This window comes from Zalophus californianus, chromosome 5 (assembly GCF_009762305.2).
Source record: "Zalophus californianus isolate mZalCal1 chromosome 5, mZalCal1.pri.v2, whole genome shotgun sequence".
Classification (NCBI taxonomy): domain Eukaryota; kingdom Metazoa; phylum Chordata; class Mammalia; order Carnivora; family Otariidae; genus Zalophus; species Zalophus californianus.
The window spans coordinates 58159887-58172485 of NC_045599.1; the positions used below are offsets into that span (position 1 = coordinate 58159887).

A 12599-nucleotide genomic window follows, 5' to 3' on the forward strand; every position below is an offset into this window, starting at 1 on the left:
AAAATGTCATGCAGTTTTTCAGCTTGGCAGAGCTCTGGAAATCTAAGTAAGTGTTTTCACACAATCTGATGTCTTTGCAAGCAGAAAATAGCAATCTTCCAGGTTTTGTGTAATTGGCTTACTGTTGCATTTATGTAAGCCTTAGTCACAGAGCTGGCCACTTTGCTCAGGACCCCTGACATCGGTCACTAGGTCTGTACTCCTGCATAACTGGTCTTTCTAAACAGGACTGAATACACCCATTCCAGTCCCAGGCCACTTTCTGCTCTTTGCCCCCCAACCCCCACCCAGAATGTACATGGCTTGTGACTTGCCACCACTCAGTCAGAGCGGCAGCCAGGAAAGCCTGAGTGGACGGATGCCTTAAGAGAAAGAAAGCAGGAAAGGATGGGACAGAAGTAATAGGAGAGAGAGGGAGAGAGCAGGCATAAGTAGTAGAAATAAGTGAAGAAATGACTGAAGGGTCATATGTATGTGTTCTTTCCTATCTTTCTTTAATAGATTTTTTTTAAACCTGGAAGTTGTTTTTACACATCCTGATAAAATCAGGAGAAAAACTCTCCTTGAAAACGACATACCAAACTCCTAAAAACAAATCCAAACCCTGCTTGTAATAGTTACCTCTAGGGAAGAGCATGGCAGCGAGGGACTGGATGAATGGTGATAGGGAGTTTGAGGTTTTAAACTGTTTTTGTCTTGACTGAGGTTATTTTTGTACAAGGATAGGTCAGTGTATTATATATGGAATTAAGGATGGGAAAACTTGAGTCCCAGTCAGGTCTAAATGGGCCTGGGTGCTGACCATCTAATGTCTGGTCCCTGTGGTCATAACATCATTTTAACCCTAATGTGACCATCTGTTTTCCAGACTGAAGGCAGCGACTGTGAATGCAACCCTACTGGGAAGAACTTTCCTGAAAACCAAATCCTGATCAAGCGTATGATGATCAAGTGTGCTGATGTAGCCAACCCTTGTCGCCCCCTGGACCTGTGCATCGAATGGGCTGGGAGGATCTCTGAGGAGTATTTTGCACAGGTACACTGCCTCTCTAGGGAAGCTCCACTTCTCTTCTGGAAATGGTTCCAGGTCATGGAACTCTGGAGATTTTCCAGTCGAGTAGCCATCAATTAATAAATGAATCCTCCCTGGAAAGAAATGGCTCACCCTGGGCCCAGAGTACACTTCTGGTTCCTTTCAAGAGTGACTGATGTGGCTGGTCACTGACCAAAGTCATTCTAGGAGAAAGGGGATAAACTGAGCCTTTGGAAGTATCGTTTCATCATCAAAATGTTAGATCCTGAACTTCCACAAAAACTAGGCTACCGTCCATTCACTTACCAGGTTATTCTTCTCTCCACTGAGCCCTGTGGGGACACAGATAGGAGCAAGACACACTCCCACTCATTGGCAGCTCATAAACCGTAGGGGAGAGGTGTAGACATAGGATAGGTCCACACATGGCTAAAAATATGAAGTATCTCTAAAGGAGGTATGCTAAGTGCTATCTGAGTTCAGATATGTTTCCTAGATGATTTAAAAAAAACCTTTGGGGGAAATGGCATTAAAGTTGTGTTTTTGTTTTTTGAAAAGATTTAGATATATGGAAATAGGAAAGGACTTTCTGGGGGAGAAAGTATCATGTGTAAAATTAGTAAGGAAGAAAAATAGAATTTTTATATAAGGAGAGTAGCAATATGTAGTTCACTTTGCCAGTGTGGAGTTGAAGGAAAAAAATCCAGAAATTAGTCTGAAATACAGGCCTACTTCCAGGGAAGAGGCTCTGAGGGCTGAGGTGCATGTGTGTGACAGAAACAGAAACACACACAGTTACAAGTCCTGCACTGTGGGAGGGCCAGTATGGCTGAGTGTACCACGAAGGCAGGATAAAGAATGGCTCATCGTGTCCAGAAGGGCTGGCAGGGGCATGACCAGCCAAGTACTCAGTAAGTTAACTGCAGCTTTCAAGGTTGGAAAGACGAGCTCCTGAAGTGAAGGAAAGTAGGACAGGCAGTTCTGAGCTTGCCAGAGAGAAGGGGTAAGAGTAAAAAATCCAAACTACTCCTTGAACAATAGTGGAGATTTTAAAGAGGCCTTATCGATTAACCTGAAATGAGCAAGCTGAGCCAAAAGCTGGTAGGAGGCCATTAATGGGCCTCCCAGGACCCATAGAGAGGGCTTAAAATCCTACTCGTAATTACTCTCTAAGTACGGGAATGGAGAATAGGAAAGTAAATTCCTTGTTCAGGTGTCCTTCTCCCAAAAAGGAATGTACTAATGTTCGCAAGCACTATGGCCTAAAAGTCAAAAGTCAGAAATGAGGCTTCTGATCAGCTGGCCTCTGGTTCAGCACACCATCAAGAAAATGGGGATCTTAATATTCAGCTCAGTACAGGCTGGCCTTACACAAATAAACACACACTCTACTGTGCAAAATTCTCAGACTGACACACTCCTTGAGAGAGCCACATGACCAGTACCCAAACCTGAACAATCACAGTTTGCCCTTCTTTCAAGTAAAAATAGAACAAGGAGGCTGCTTCAGCTCAACTGCATAAATGTTTTTCCTCCAGACAACCTCATTATACTGTGGTATGCAGTGTAAGGGCTTCAGTGTACTTCCCATTTTGTCACAACAGAGAATTTTAAAAGGACATATACTCAGAGGTCAAAATTTATTAATAATTCCTCCTGCTTCAGTGAGGGTACTGGTAAGTAGAACTGGCTTTTTAAACTTCAGGCATGTGATAGTCAAGAATACAGTGACTCCTGGTACAGTTTGGTGGCAGTGCCTTGATTCACGCTAAGGCCTAAGCCCTTTCACCACCCGCCTCCTGAACGCTTCTGCACCCTTACTATAAAGAGCAGTGTTTCATTTGTGTTAGCATTTGGTGGTACTAGTAGGACTTTGGAAACATCTCCAGAAACGGGTTAAGAATCCTGAGATTGGTGCTTCAGGAGGGGTTCTGGTATCATACAAGAGACTTCAGAGTCAGAAGACCTGCCTTTAATCACCCCCGCTCATCAGGTGGTTGACTTACATAAGCCTCGGAAGCTTCCTGAACCGATGTCTTCATACCTACAGTTGGATGAGGACCCATGTTCAGAGTTGTTCTGAGAAATGAGATGCTACTGGGACAGCTCCTCAGGTGCCCCAGCCCTGTGTGTGTTCTCATTTCTTGTAGACTGATGAGGAGAAGAGACAGGGGCTCCCTGTGGTGATGCCAGTGTTTGACCGGAACACCTGCAGCATCCCCAAATCCCAAATCTCCTTCATTGACTACTTCATAACAGACATGTTTGATGCTTGGGATGGTAAGTTATCTGTCACCCCCCCCCCCCAGAATATTTTGTTAATGACACAAGTTGGGCCTAAAGGTGTAAGTGAAATGTTAATTTTGTTTGCGTGTGTGTGAAAAGTTAGCTGTTGGCTGTTTGGAGCCAGATGGGGTGGGGCGCATGTGCACTCTGCATCCCCAGCACTTTGAAAACTCAATGGATGTTTGATAACTGCAGCAACAAGTCCTAACCTCTGGGAAGCATAGGTTTCCAAAGCTTGCAACAGTTTTAGCCTGTCCTTGGAGAACCTCTAGAAAGAATGCCAACAGAATCTGTGACTTAGAGTAGACTGAATACATTTTGTAATGTTGCTGATAAGTGGCTTTTCAATTTTTAACTGCAAAGGGCCTGTTTGTATTTCAGAAGCTAGTGTTAACAACTTACCTTCTCATACTCGTTTGTGCACTACAGTGCCTCTCTTCCACTTCTGAGCCCCACTCTGTCCCACAGAGCCCCAGTCTTACACATGTTCCGGCCACCTAACTTGTGATCCTTTGATGTCCTTGCAGCCTTTGCCCATCTGCCAGCCCTGATGCAACATCTGGCTGATAACTACAAACACTGGAAGACATTAGATGACCTCAAGTGCAAAAGTCTGAGGCTTCCATCTGACAGCTAGAGCCAAGACCGAAGGGGACCTCAGGATCTGCAAAGGGCACTGTGAATCACAGTCATGTAAATAAGAGGTGTTCCTTTCTAGTGAGGAGGTTAAAGAGATGGTGTTTAATATTGGACTCTGAATCATCCAAGTCCCCAAACTGCATTTTTAGAAAGTTATATTCCATGAAGAAAAATACATGTTCTTTTGAACACTGAAGAGACAGAATAAACACAGGGCAAAATCCTTTGTCCTGTTGTCATCCTGTCTGTCCTCATCAAACCATGGAGCTCATTTACTAGCAGGACACATGCAGCAAAGACTTGGTGCCTGTGAGCCCATCTTGCTGGATGACAAAGTAGCTTAGTGTTCAGCTTGTCTCTTACCATAAAAGTCACTGTTAGCTTGACTACCTTCCTCAAGTGTCTCAGTCTGAAGGATTCATAATACTTAAGAACAAGAAACTATATAAAAAATGAGCAAAACAACTAGGACCAAATAACTGATAAACTAGTTAGTTTCACCGCCTTATGGCTAAGCAGTTCCTTTGCTCAGTGGTGTGACACCCAAGGCAGACCACAGCCTCGGCCTGGTGAGTGCCTTCTGTAGACTGGTAGCAGCAGCCCGTGTAGCCCTCCTTCCTAGAAAAGAAATTCATTCTAACACAAAGCCCTTCATGATGGGGAAGGGACTGACACCTTGTTTGGGGGGAGTGGAATCCAAGAGCTTCCCTTATTGCTGGTTTACAGAGGCAGTCACAAGGCACTATGGTGAGTATATAAAAGCCATTAAATTTGCCCTTGGATAAGTTTTTTTTTTTTTTTTTAAATTTATATACATTTGCTGTTTAAAATTTTTATTAAAGCACTCTAAATTTACTGGGTATAAGTCCATGGAGTAGGTTGTGCCGTGTACCATCTATACATATATATTTAGGGGAGGGATTGGGCAGTTTCAAGGTTCAGATGTTTTTAACCTATCTATATTTGAGACCTTGCCATTTTGCTTTAATGATGTAAAAAAGACAAGACTGCAAGATGTGTAAATAGATCAGAAAATAGGCATAAGGGGAAGCAGTAAATACTATTTTATGCTCTTAGTTGTATGCTAAAAGCTTCTAAAGCACAAGTGCATATTTTTATACAGCTCTTTTGAAAACTTTCTGTGATCTACATGAAGTCAGACTTGAGATTTTCCTTTCTCTTTTACCAAACAACCCTTCTCTATGTATTGTAAATATCAAACTCAGTAAACAAAATATCTTCCTTTTCCTTTTCAAATCCTCTGTACTCCCTGCTGCATTTTTAAGAGGTATAAACAGAGGCTGAATTAGTTGAATAGTAGTTACTTTTTTCAAATGAAAATTGGAATGCAGAACACTTGAAACCAGTACATGGGAAGAAAAAAATGACTTATCACTACATAACGTGCCAATGTTTTTTTTCTATGTTTTGTACCAAAAAATGAAATCATATATGACAATTCCACGCAAAGAAATGTATCTAAATTATTTTTGTTAGAAAAGCGAATGTGCTTGGTCAGGACAGCAGCTAGCTTTGCGTTGTAATGCTGCACTATGTAAATGTGATGAAAATGTTTTTGTGATGTACTTGTAACTAAATTCCTACAGCCATTTTTCATTCCCAACAGCTGTTTTTTATTTTATCTCTTTGGCCTAAACTTTTCATTATTTCAAAATTTCGCTTTAGTGTCCTTTATTTCATGAGTCACACACTTTACTTTCAGACACATTAAAGTCAGAATGTCAAAATCCCATTTTAAAGAACTAAAAAACTTGCCTAGGCTTCAGAAGCTGGCTCCAGACAAGGACAGTCTTTACCTTGCCATGTCACTTTCAGTTCCATTCGGTAAGTAACATTTATCAAGATGTCTGACATTTTCTGTATGAATGTTACAGCTTACTCCCTGTAATGTCAGATTAATTTCATAAGAACTTAAAGGCTTTAAGACTGCCAGGTACCAAAGCTTTAGCACAGCTATGATCTTAATCAGCGTGTAATCCTCTGAATTGCTAACTAAATATTATATTCTTCCATATAGTCTTTCAGCAGGTATAAACTATTATAAATGCCTCTTTATACTTAGTTGTTTACTAAAACATTCTGTGTTGAAGGGACCCCTATTGATTGAGAAGAATGCAATCTAATATAGGTAGAAGTCACATTAGGACTACTACTTCATTAGAAGTTAGTTATAAGGTCATTCTTGTGGAGGTAACAATGTTTTATAATTCTAAGTCATTATTTACTTCCAATTTTAGATTTTAAAATTTGCTTCCTGTCTAAGTCAGGACTGGTTAGTCTTGGGGGCAAAGGACAAGCCTCCAGCTGAGAAAGGAAAGATACAGTGCCCCTGAAAATTAGGCTCTTGCTTGTATTATGTGAAGACAGCCAGAGAGGGAGGTAATAGGGGATTTTTAAATAAAAATGAGAAGGCCCACTACATAGTGTTACTTTGGGTGCTTCAAGGTCAACTTCTAGCAGCAGTCTATATACAACTACTAAGCAGCCATCAAGTCTGAGCCCTATTAGAAGCTCCCATCTTCCTTAGTGGGGGGGCTTCCCTCCAGACAGATAAGAGGATTAATGGTGCTACTTACAGTACTGGTTGCTCCCAAAACTCACCTATAGTTTCTGTCACTCCATGGGAATAGATTACTAACCCAAAACCTATTAGGAAATAAAGCAGTTAAAAATCTATGAATTCCTTGTATAATTCATGGAAGAGGTCTTATACAACTCAAGCAAACAACTTGAAAAAGACTTCGTGTAAAATGTCCAAAGAAAAAGCTAGCTAGTAACAGAAGAAAGTCCAGCTATTGAGGAAAATTTTAAAGGCTGAAAATGACTCAGAGATACCTAACTAAAGTGGTCAACAATCTGATGGAATAGGGCTAATTGCAAGGCCTTACCTGCCTGGGCCTCAGTTTCCTCATTCCTAACATTAGGGCATCAGTCTGGCATAGATGACCTTAGCTCTTCCAGTCTGGAGGTAGTTGTGGAAGCAATGGTCAAAGATAAAACTAGTAAAAACACTTTATAAAAATTCCATTAGAGATGAGTGGGATGAACAGGTGAATAGGCAGAGAGCAAAGGAGAAGGATCAGTCTTCCAACATTGTAATAGGATTCTTTGATGAGCACTTTAAGAATAACTCCTTTCTTTTTTAATTTTTATTCTTTAGTACCAAAGGGGAGAAAGAATATTCTGTTCTAAGGCTGGTAGGGTGATAAAGAGGATTAAATCTGAGTGGTCACAGCAAGTAACTACACAAATGAAGCCTTTCTCAAGTATTTCATATTGGAGGAACGGTAAGATCAATCAGGTACTTGCGCTCCAGTCTCTGACTTGGGAAACACTGTACCTCTTTACTGATCTAGCTCTCATCCCTGGCATATCTGAGGGCTAGGTGCTGGTCCGGTCCCAATCTAGCTAATCACTATTCGGCCAATTCACATGGGGGAAAAATACACCCTGGTAAGATTCCTATTGATCTGAGTTTATAGGAATTGTAGTAGCTAAACTAAAACACAACAAAAGCATTTAAACAAATTACTTGGCACCAGCAACAAAAAAAGTTGGAGTTAAACAGTAAGAGACTCAAGTTTGCTCACAGAACATTCTTAATTAGTTACCAAAGACCAGGGAATCTGTAGGAGGTAGGATATATTTATCACACAGATTCTTAATCCAACAGGTTCTAAAGAAAACCAAAGAACAAAAAAAAAAACTTCTAACGAATGCCACAGTTATGCTGTTCTATTTCCACCTCTTCACAGGGTCTAGGTTCAAATGAAGCAGCTCAAACCCAGCACTCACCCCTTGAGCAGCAACACAAAGCACAATCTCTTGGAGGTCTCAAGGTGTAAATTCAAGATGTGCTACACGTCCTACCTGTTATTCAGTGGACTTTTCATTTTTATCCCAAAATATCTTCTATAATTATATATATTTTCGTAAAAGTAGGCTCATAAATTTTTTAAAACAGGTATAGTTAAAATACTCATTTGAGAATAAAGGCAGGTACTTCAAAATTCAGAAAGGCCTAAATGAAAGTACATGTAACTTTTTAAAAAATTTTCGTGATGAATAAGAATGTAATTAGAGGCAACGAAATTATACTAAATCAAGTGAGTGAGAGGTTCTGAGCACTTTTCTCATTAAACGTAAGCTCATACAATTTCTGGTATAGAATTTTTTTTAAGTGTTATTTTAAAAAAATTTTCTATACGGACACTAGGCTAAAATTCTTTATCAACCAATATTTTGCTCTGATCTGAGTACTTTCTGAAAATTCACTGCTGAAATTAGACCCATTTCCTCAGTGGTTTCAGGTTACTGCTCTGTGAAAAGTCAAACAAAAAACTTGCCGTGTATTCTTTGGTGAATGTTAATACCTGAGAAACAACTTGCAACTCTTGATCTGGGGGTTGTGAGTTTAAGTCCCCCACTGGGGGTGGAGATTACTTAAACTCTTTAAAAAAACAATACATTACAAATTTGAGTATTACCCTGTATTTGATGTTCAAGGTTCATGCACATGTGCTCCAAATTCCTTCAACTAGACCGCAAGATATAAGTCACCATTCTCCTCTAACTTTTGAAATAATTTTAAACTGCGCAATCCAGATTCTCTTTCTCCGTTTTTCCACAAAATAATGAGATGGTCAGCAGAGCATGTCACTAGTCCATGATCTTCAAAGTACAGAAACATCTGTGAAGAAATTTAAAGCCACTGATTATAGGAACTTCAGAGAGAAAAGGCGAGACTAACATGTGCTTGTAAGATAGGTAACTTGCAGAGTTATTTGAATCTGAATATAAACTCATTTTTCAGGAGAAGTTGTGTAATGGTCTAGCATTATCTTGTATTTTAATAATCAGAACTACACTACCTATCTTTGTGAATTCCCACAGCATCTTCTTCAATTTTACTATAATCGAATTCTTCAGGTATTTGTTTTAAATTTATGTCAGAAGTCCTGCCAGAACTGCTTCATCAATTATACCTCCCTTATTATTTATGGACAAATGGCTACCAGTAAAACGTCCAAACTCCTAATTCTGCAAGACAAACACTGGCTTGAGCTCTCTAATCCAGAAGCATTTACAGAATGCCATCTATATGCCATGGTCCCTACCATGAAGGAGGTTCTAGTTCCGTTCTGAAAACCACACCATAGTTGAAACAAAGACCATGTAACCAGGTACTAAAAAATGTAGTTCACACTAGGATTTGCCATAGAGAGAGAGGATCTAGATCAGTAACCACCGAAACTGTCAAAGCTTCAAAAATCTAAAACTTCTGAAATGAAGGGAAGGTCATGCCTGGTGAAGAAATAGGCTGGAAGAGAAGAATTAAAAAAGAAAAGTGTTCGGGTGCCTGGGTGGCTCAGTTCGTTAAGCGACTGCCTTCGGCTCAGGTCATGATCCGGGATCGAGTCCCACATCGGGCTCCCTGCTCAGCAGGGAGTCTGCTTCTCCTTCTGACCCTCTTCCCTCTCGTGCTCTCTATCTCTCATTCTCTCTCTCTCAAATAAATAAATAAAATCTTTAAAAAAGAAAAAAGAAAAAAAGAAAAAAGAAAAGTGTTCATGAAAAGGCAGCAGAGCTACCTCTGCAGTAGAGAGCAGAGCTTGGCGAGGCAAGAGTAAAACAAAGGAGAGAAATACAACATCAAAGAACAGGATGGGAGTTCTCTCTGAAATAACAATTCTGAACAAAGCAGGATAAGGCCTCAGCTGATGATCCGTAAGTGAAGAGGGGGAAGGAGGGGAGCAAAACACTACAAGTAACAGGGTTGGCTAGGGAGTAAGGGTAAAAACATAAAAGGAATGAGGAAGAATGAGGAAGTTCAGGAGGTAGCACCTAAAAGGGAGCCAAGATTTTTCTCAAAGAAGCCAGAGATATTTAAAGAAAAACTTCAATGTCAACACTTTCAGGAAAATTCCTCAGGTCTACATTATGGCAGATATGCCACTTTGAAGGTTACCCCATTTATTTTTTTAAAAAGATTTTATTAATTTACTTGAGAGAGGGCAAGAGAGCACAGAGGGAAACTCCCCGCTGAGCAGCGAGCCTGATGCAGGACTCGATCCCAGGACTCTGAGATCATGATCTGAGCCAAAGGCAGATGCTTAACCGATTGAGCCACCCAGGCGCCCCTACCCCCACCATTTAAAAACCTTTAGTGGGTACCTACTATTTTAAAAATGAAGCCAAAATTAATCTGATGCAAAACTACTTTCTCAGGCTTTATCTCCTACTAGTGTCTGTTCACAGAAAACCACTGCTCCAACCCAGCCACTCTGCTCATGCCACCACGGAGATGCAATCTGCACTTCTACCACATTCTGTTCTCCCCAATACCAAACTACACAATAGTCACCTAAGCAAAAGCAAAATTAAAAAACAGAACAAAAGGAAAACAACTGGGCTACGTGTTAGAGGAAAGCAAAGATAAACAAGACCCAACACACCCACCATTAGGGAACTCAGGGTCACAAGGCTATGTATGTTAACCCTCCCCAACCTTCCAATTCCTGAGCACTAGCTGTCTACAGTCATCTGAGCCTGCCTGAGCAGCTTAGGTTAACAACTTAGTTGGGCTGTACCCTTCCGCTCTAGAAGACCTAGGAGGGCAAGGATTGTATGACTTGTATCTTCGTAAACTCCAGTGTCTAGTATACTGCCTAAAACAGAAGCAATGATTGGTAAGTGCACTGCAGCTGCCCTGAAGCATAAATGCACATTCAAATGAAAAGTAATTTGTTCCTCCCTGGCTGGGAAACAGGGAAGAACAATTTAAGAAATTCATTACTTAGGGCTCTGCTTATACGACTACCAGTTCCAATCCTCTCCTTATCTCTAATGATCTTATTCCTTTCATTATCAACAATGGTGCATACAGTAAATATTAATGTACTTCAATTTCCACAAGGTAGAATTGTATACATCTTACAATTCTCAACTAGTATTTTCATATATGCACAACAATAACCAAGACCCTAAGTCTTAGGAAAGCTAACAAAATATCCTTCAAGAGGAGGTAAAAACAGTACTCTGTTCATGAATGTGATAAAGGCCCCTGGAATTCCATTCTGCAAGGCTTTAATTCTACATATATAACCCAACCCTCCATGCACCCTCTACTACTGTTAGGTATGCAACATGATTCACATCGTCTGACTCTTGGCTGTCTCCATTTCATAAATAATGGTGATTAAGCCCATTTTTAGAAGCAACACATTCCTTGCTTCATCACTTTGTGTCTCTGTAAAGGGAGATCTTAATTGCACATACTATAACCTATCCATGTTTAGATTCAGCAAAAACATACAGAAAAAAAAAAAGTATAGGTCCTTATGAATGCCCTAAACCTTTACATGCCTATTAAAAATAATACCTCCACAGATGAGGAGTGTCCAATCAAATCTCCAATAAGCTCCAATGAACATGGAGGAGCATTTTCTTGTTGCTTTTTAACAGGTTGGCTGGCTTGCTTGTTCACTCTTCCAAATCCCCACATGTTAAAAAAACCTAGAAAAACAAAATCATTTTGGTCATTTCCAAAATTACTGGACTCTTTACTTAGAATATAAGATCAGAAAAACAGAAAATTTAAATGCAAAGATGTTCTGTACTTTAGTCAAGGGCTAAGGGGATGGTATGAAACACTAAGCTAGCGTTTTTGTAAATCTGTTATTTCATCTTAACTACCAGGTTTGCTGCTCATCTCTTTTATTGCCCCTACTCACCCACTGGTAAAGGTGTATTAACATGACAAAAAGGCACTGGGAATAAAAGAGGAGAGCAGTAAAAGCCCTGAATGTCAGTGTCCAAAAAAAAAGCCACAACACAGATCTATCAACAAAGTGTAGATGAAAAGCAACGTGTGTCCAAAAACAGTATCCTAGTACGTCGCATGATCAGAAGAAACTCCAGAGGTAGCAGCATCTGATTTCTTATGCAAAGGTTGCTAATGAACCAGGATTTTGTTTTTCAAAGCAAACACCTGCAGGTCGAGAGCTCATGAGATTATGATATAAACACAAAAGTGTTTTTTTCCATAAACTGAGTTCAATATTAATGCTTCCAGGCTGAAAGAAAACTTGAATTTGGTATCTGATGGTACAAATCCTCCTTGTGTATCAAGTATTATGACAGACAATATAAAATGAATAATTACGTCAATGGGTCATTTGTTCAGAAATTAGAGTTTCCCTTAAAACAATAAAATACTAGTTGACTTGAGATGAAAAAAAACAGGCAGTTCTACATTAGAGCAATATTAAGATATGATCCGAGATCCCGACTAGCATATTCTTCATGTGAACATGCGCCTTCTGCCTTTCACAGAAGAAAAGACACACCTGTTGGTACAGGTTCAGCTGCAAGCTGCTGTTTTTCTCTTAACTCCCAAATGCGTACACTGCCGTCTTCCGAGCATGAGATTAACTGCCTGTCAGAACAGAAAATCAGTAATAAAAAGAGAATGCGCCACGGAGGGCCAATGCGAAATCTGCAGTGAAAGAAATCAGTGGAGCCCTCAACCGCTTCTCTTCGGTTCTGGGCAGGAGCTGATAAAAATCGTAATTTAACATGGCTTTACAATGCAAAGTAAAAGCACTCTTCGGGAAGGGCA

At 40.1% G+C, this 12599-nt stretch overlaps 2 protein-coding genes across 11 annotated transcripts in view; one reads left to right on the top strand and one right to left on the bottom strand.

Annotated features, from left to right (window-relative positions):
- Positions 1-6545, top strand: part of PDE8B (phosphodiesterase 8B) — a 240178-nt gene extending 233633 nt beyond the window's left edge. For 3 of the 5 annotated variants that reach the window (XM_035727513.1, XM_035727515.1, XM_035727514.1), the window contains 3 exons: positions 869-1036; positions 3184-3313; positions 3847-6545. In XM_035727513.1, the coding sequence (XP_035583406.1) occupies positions 869-1036; positions 3184-3313; positions 3847-3956 (408 nt within the window). In that variant the 3' untranslated portion in view covers positions 3957-6545. The remainder of the gene's footprint in view (positions 1-868; positions 1037-3183; positions 3314-3846) is intronic. The other 2 variants (XM_035727516.1, XM_035727517.1) reach the window with 1 other exon arrangement.
- The window catches only part of WDR41 (WD repeat domain 41), a 104810-nt gene that overhangs the window by 32786 nt on the left and 59425 nt on the right, over positions 1-12599 (bottom strand). For 3 of the 6 annotated variants that reach the window (XR_003521932.2, XR_003521930.2, XR_003521933.1), the window contains exons 11-13: positions 12328-12416; positions 11361-11494; positions 8467-8669 (exon numbers count right to left, since the gene is read on the bottom strand). Coding sequence is in view for 2 of the 6 variants with exons in the window: in XM_027604594.2 (XP_027460395.1) it covers positions 8517-8669; positions 11361-11494; positions 12328-12416 (376 nt within the window). In the remaining 4 variants the exon portion in view is untranslated. Of the gene's footprint in view, positions 1-6580; positions 6626-7606; positions 8670-11360; positions 11495-12327; positions 12417-12599 lie in introns of those variants that run through there. The other 3 variants (XR_003521931.2, XM_027604594.2, XM_027604595.2) reach the window with 3 other exon arrangements.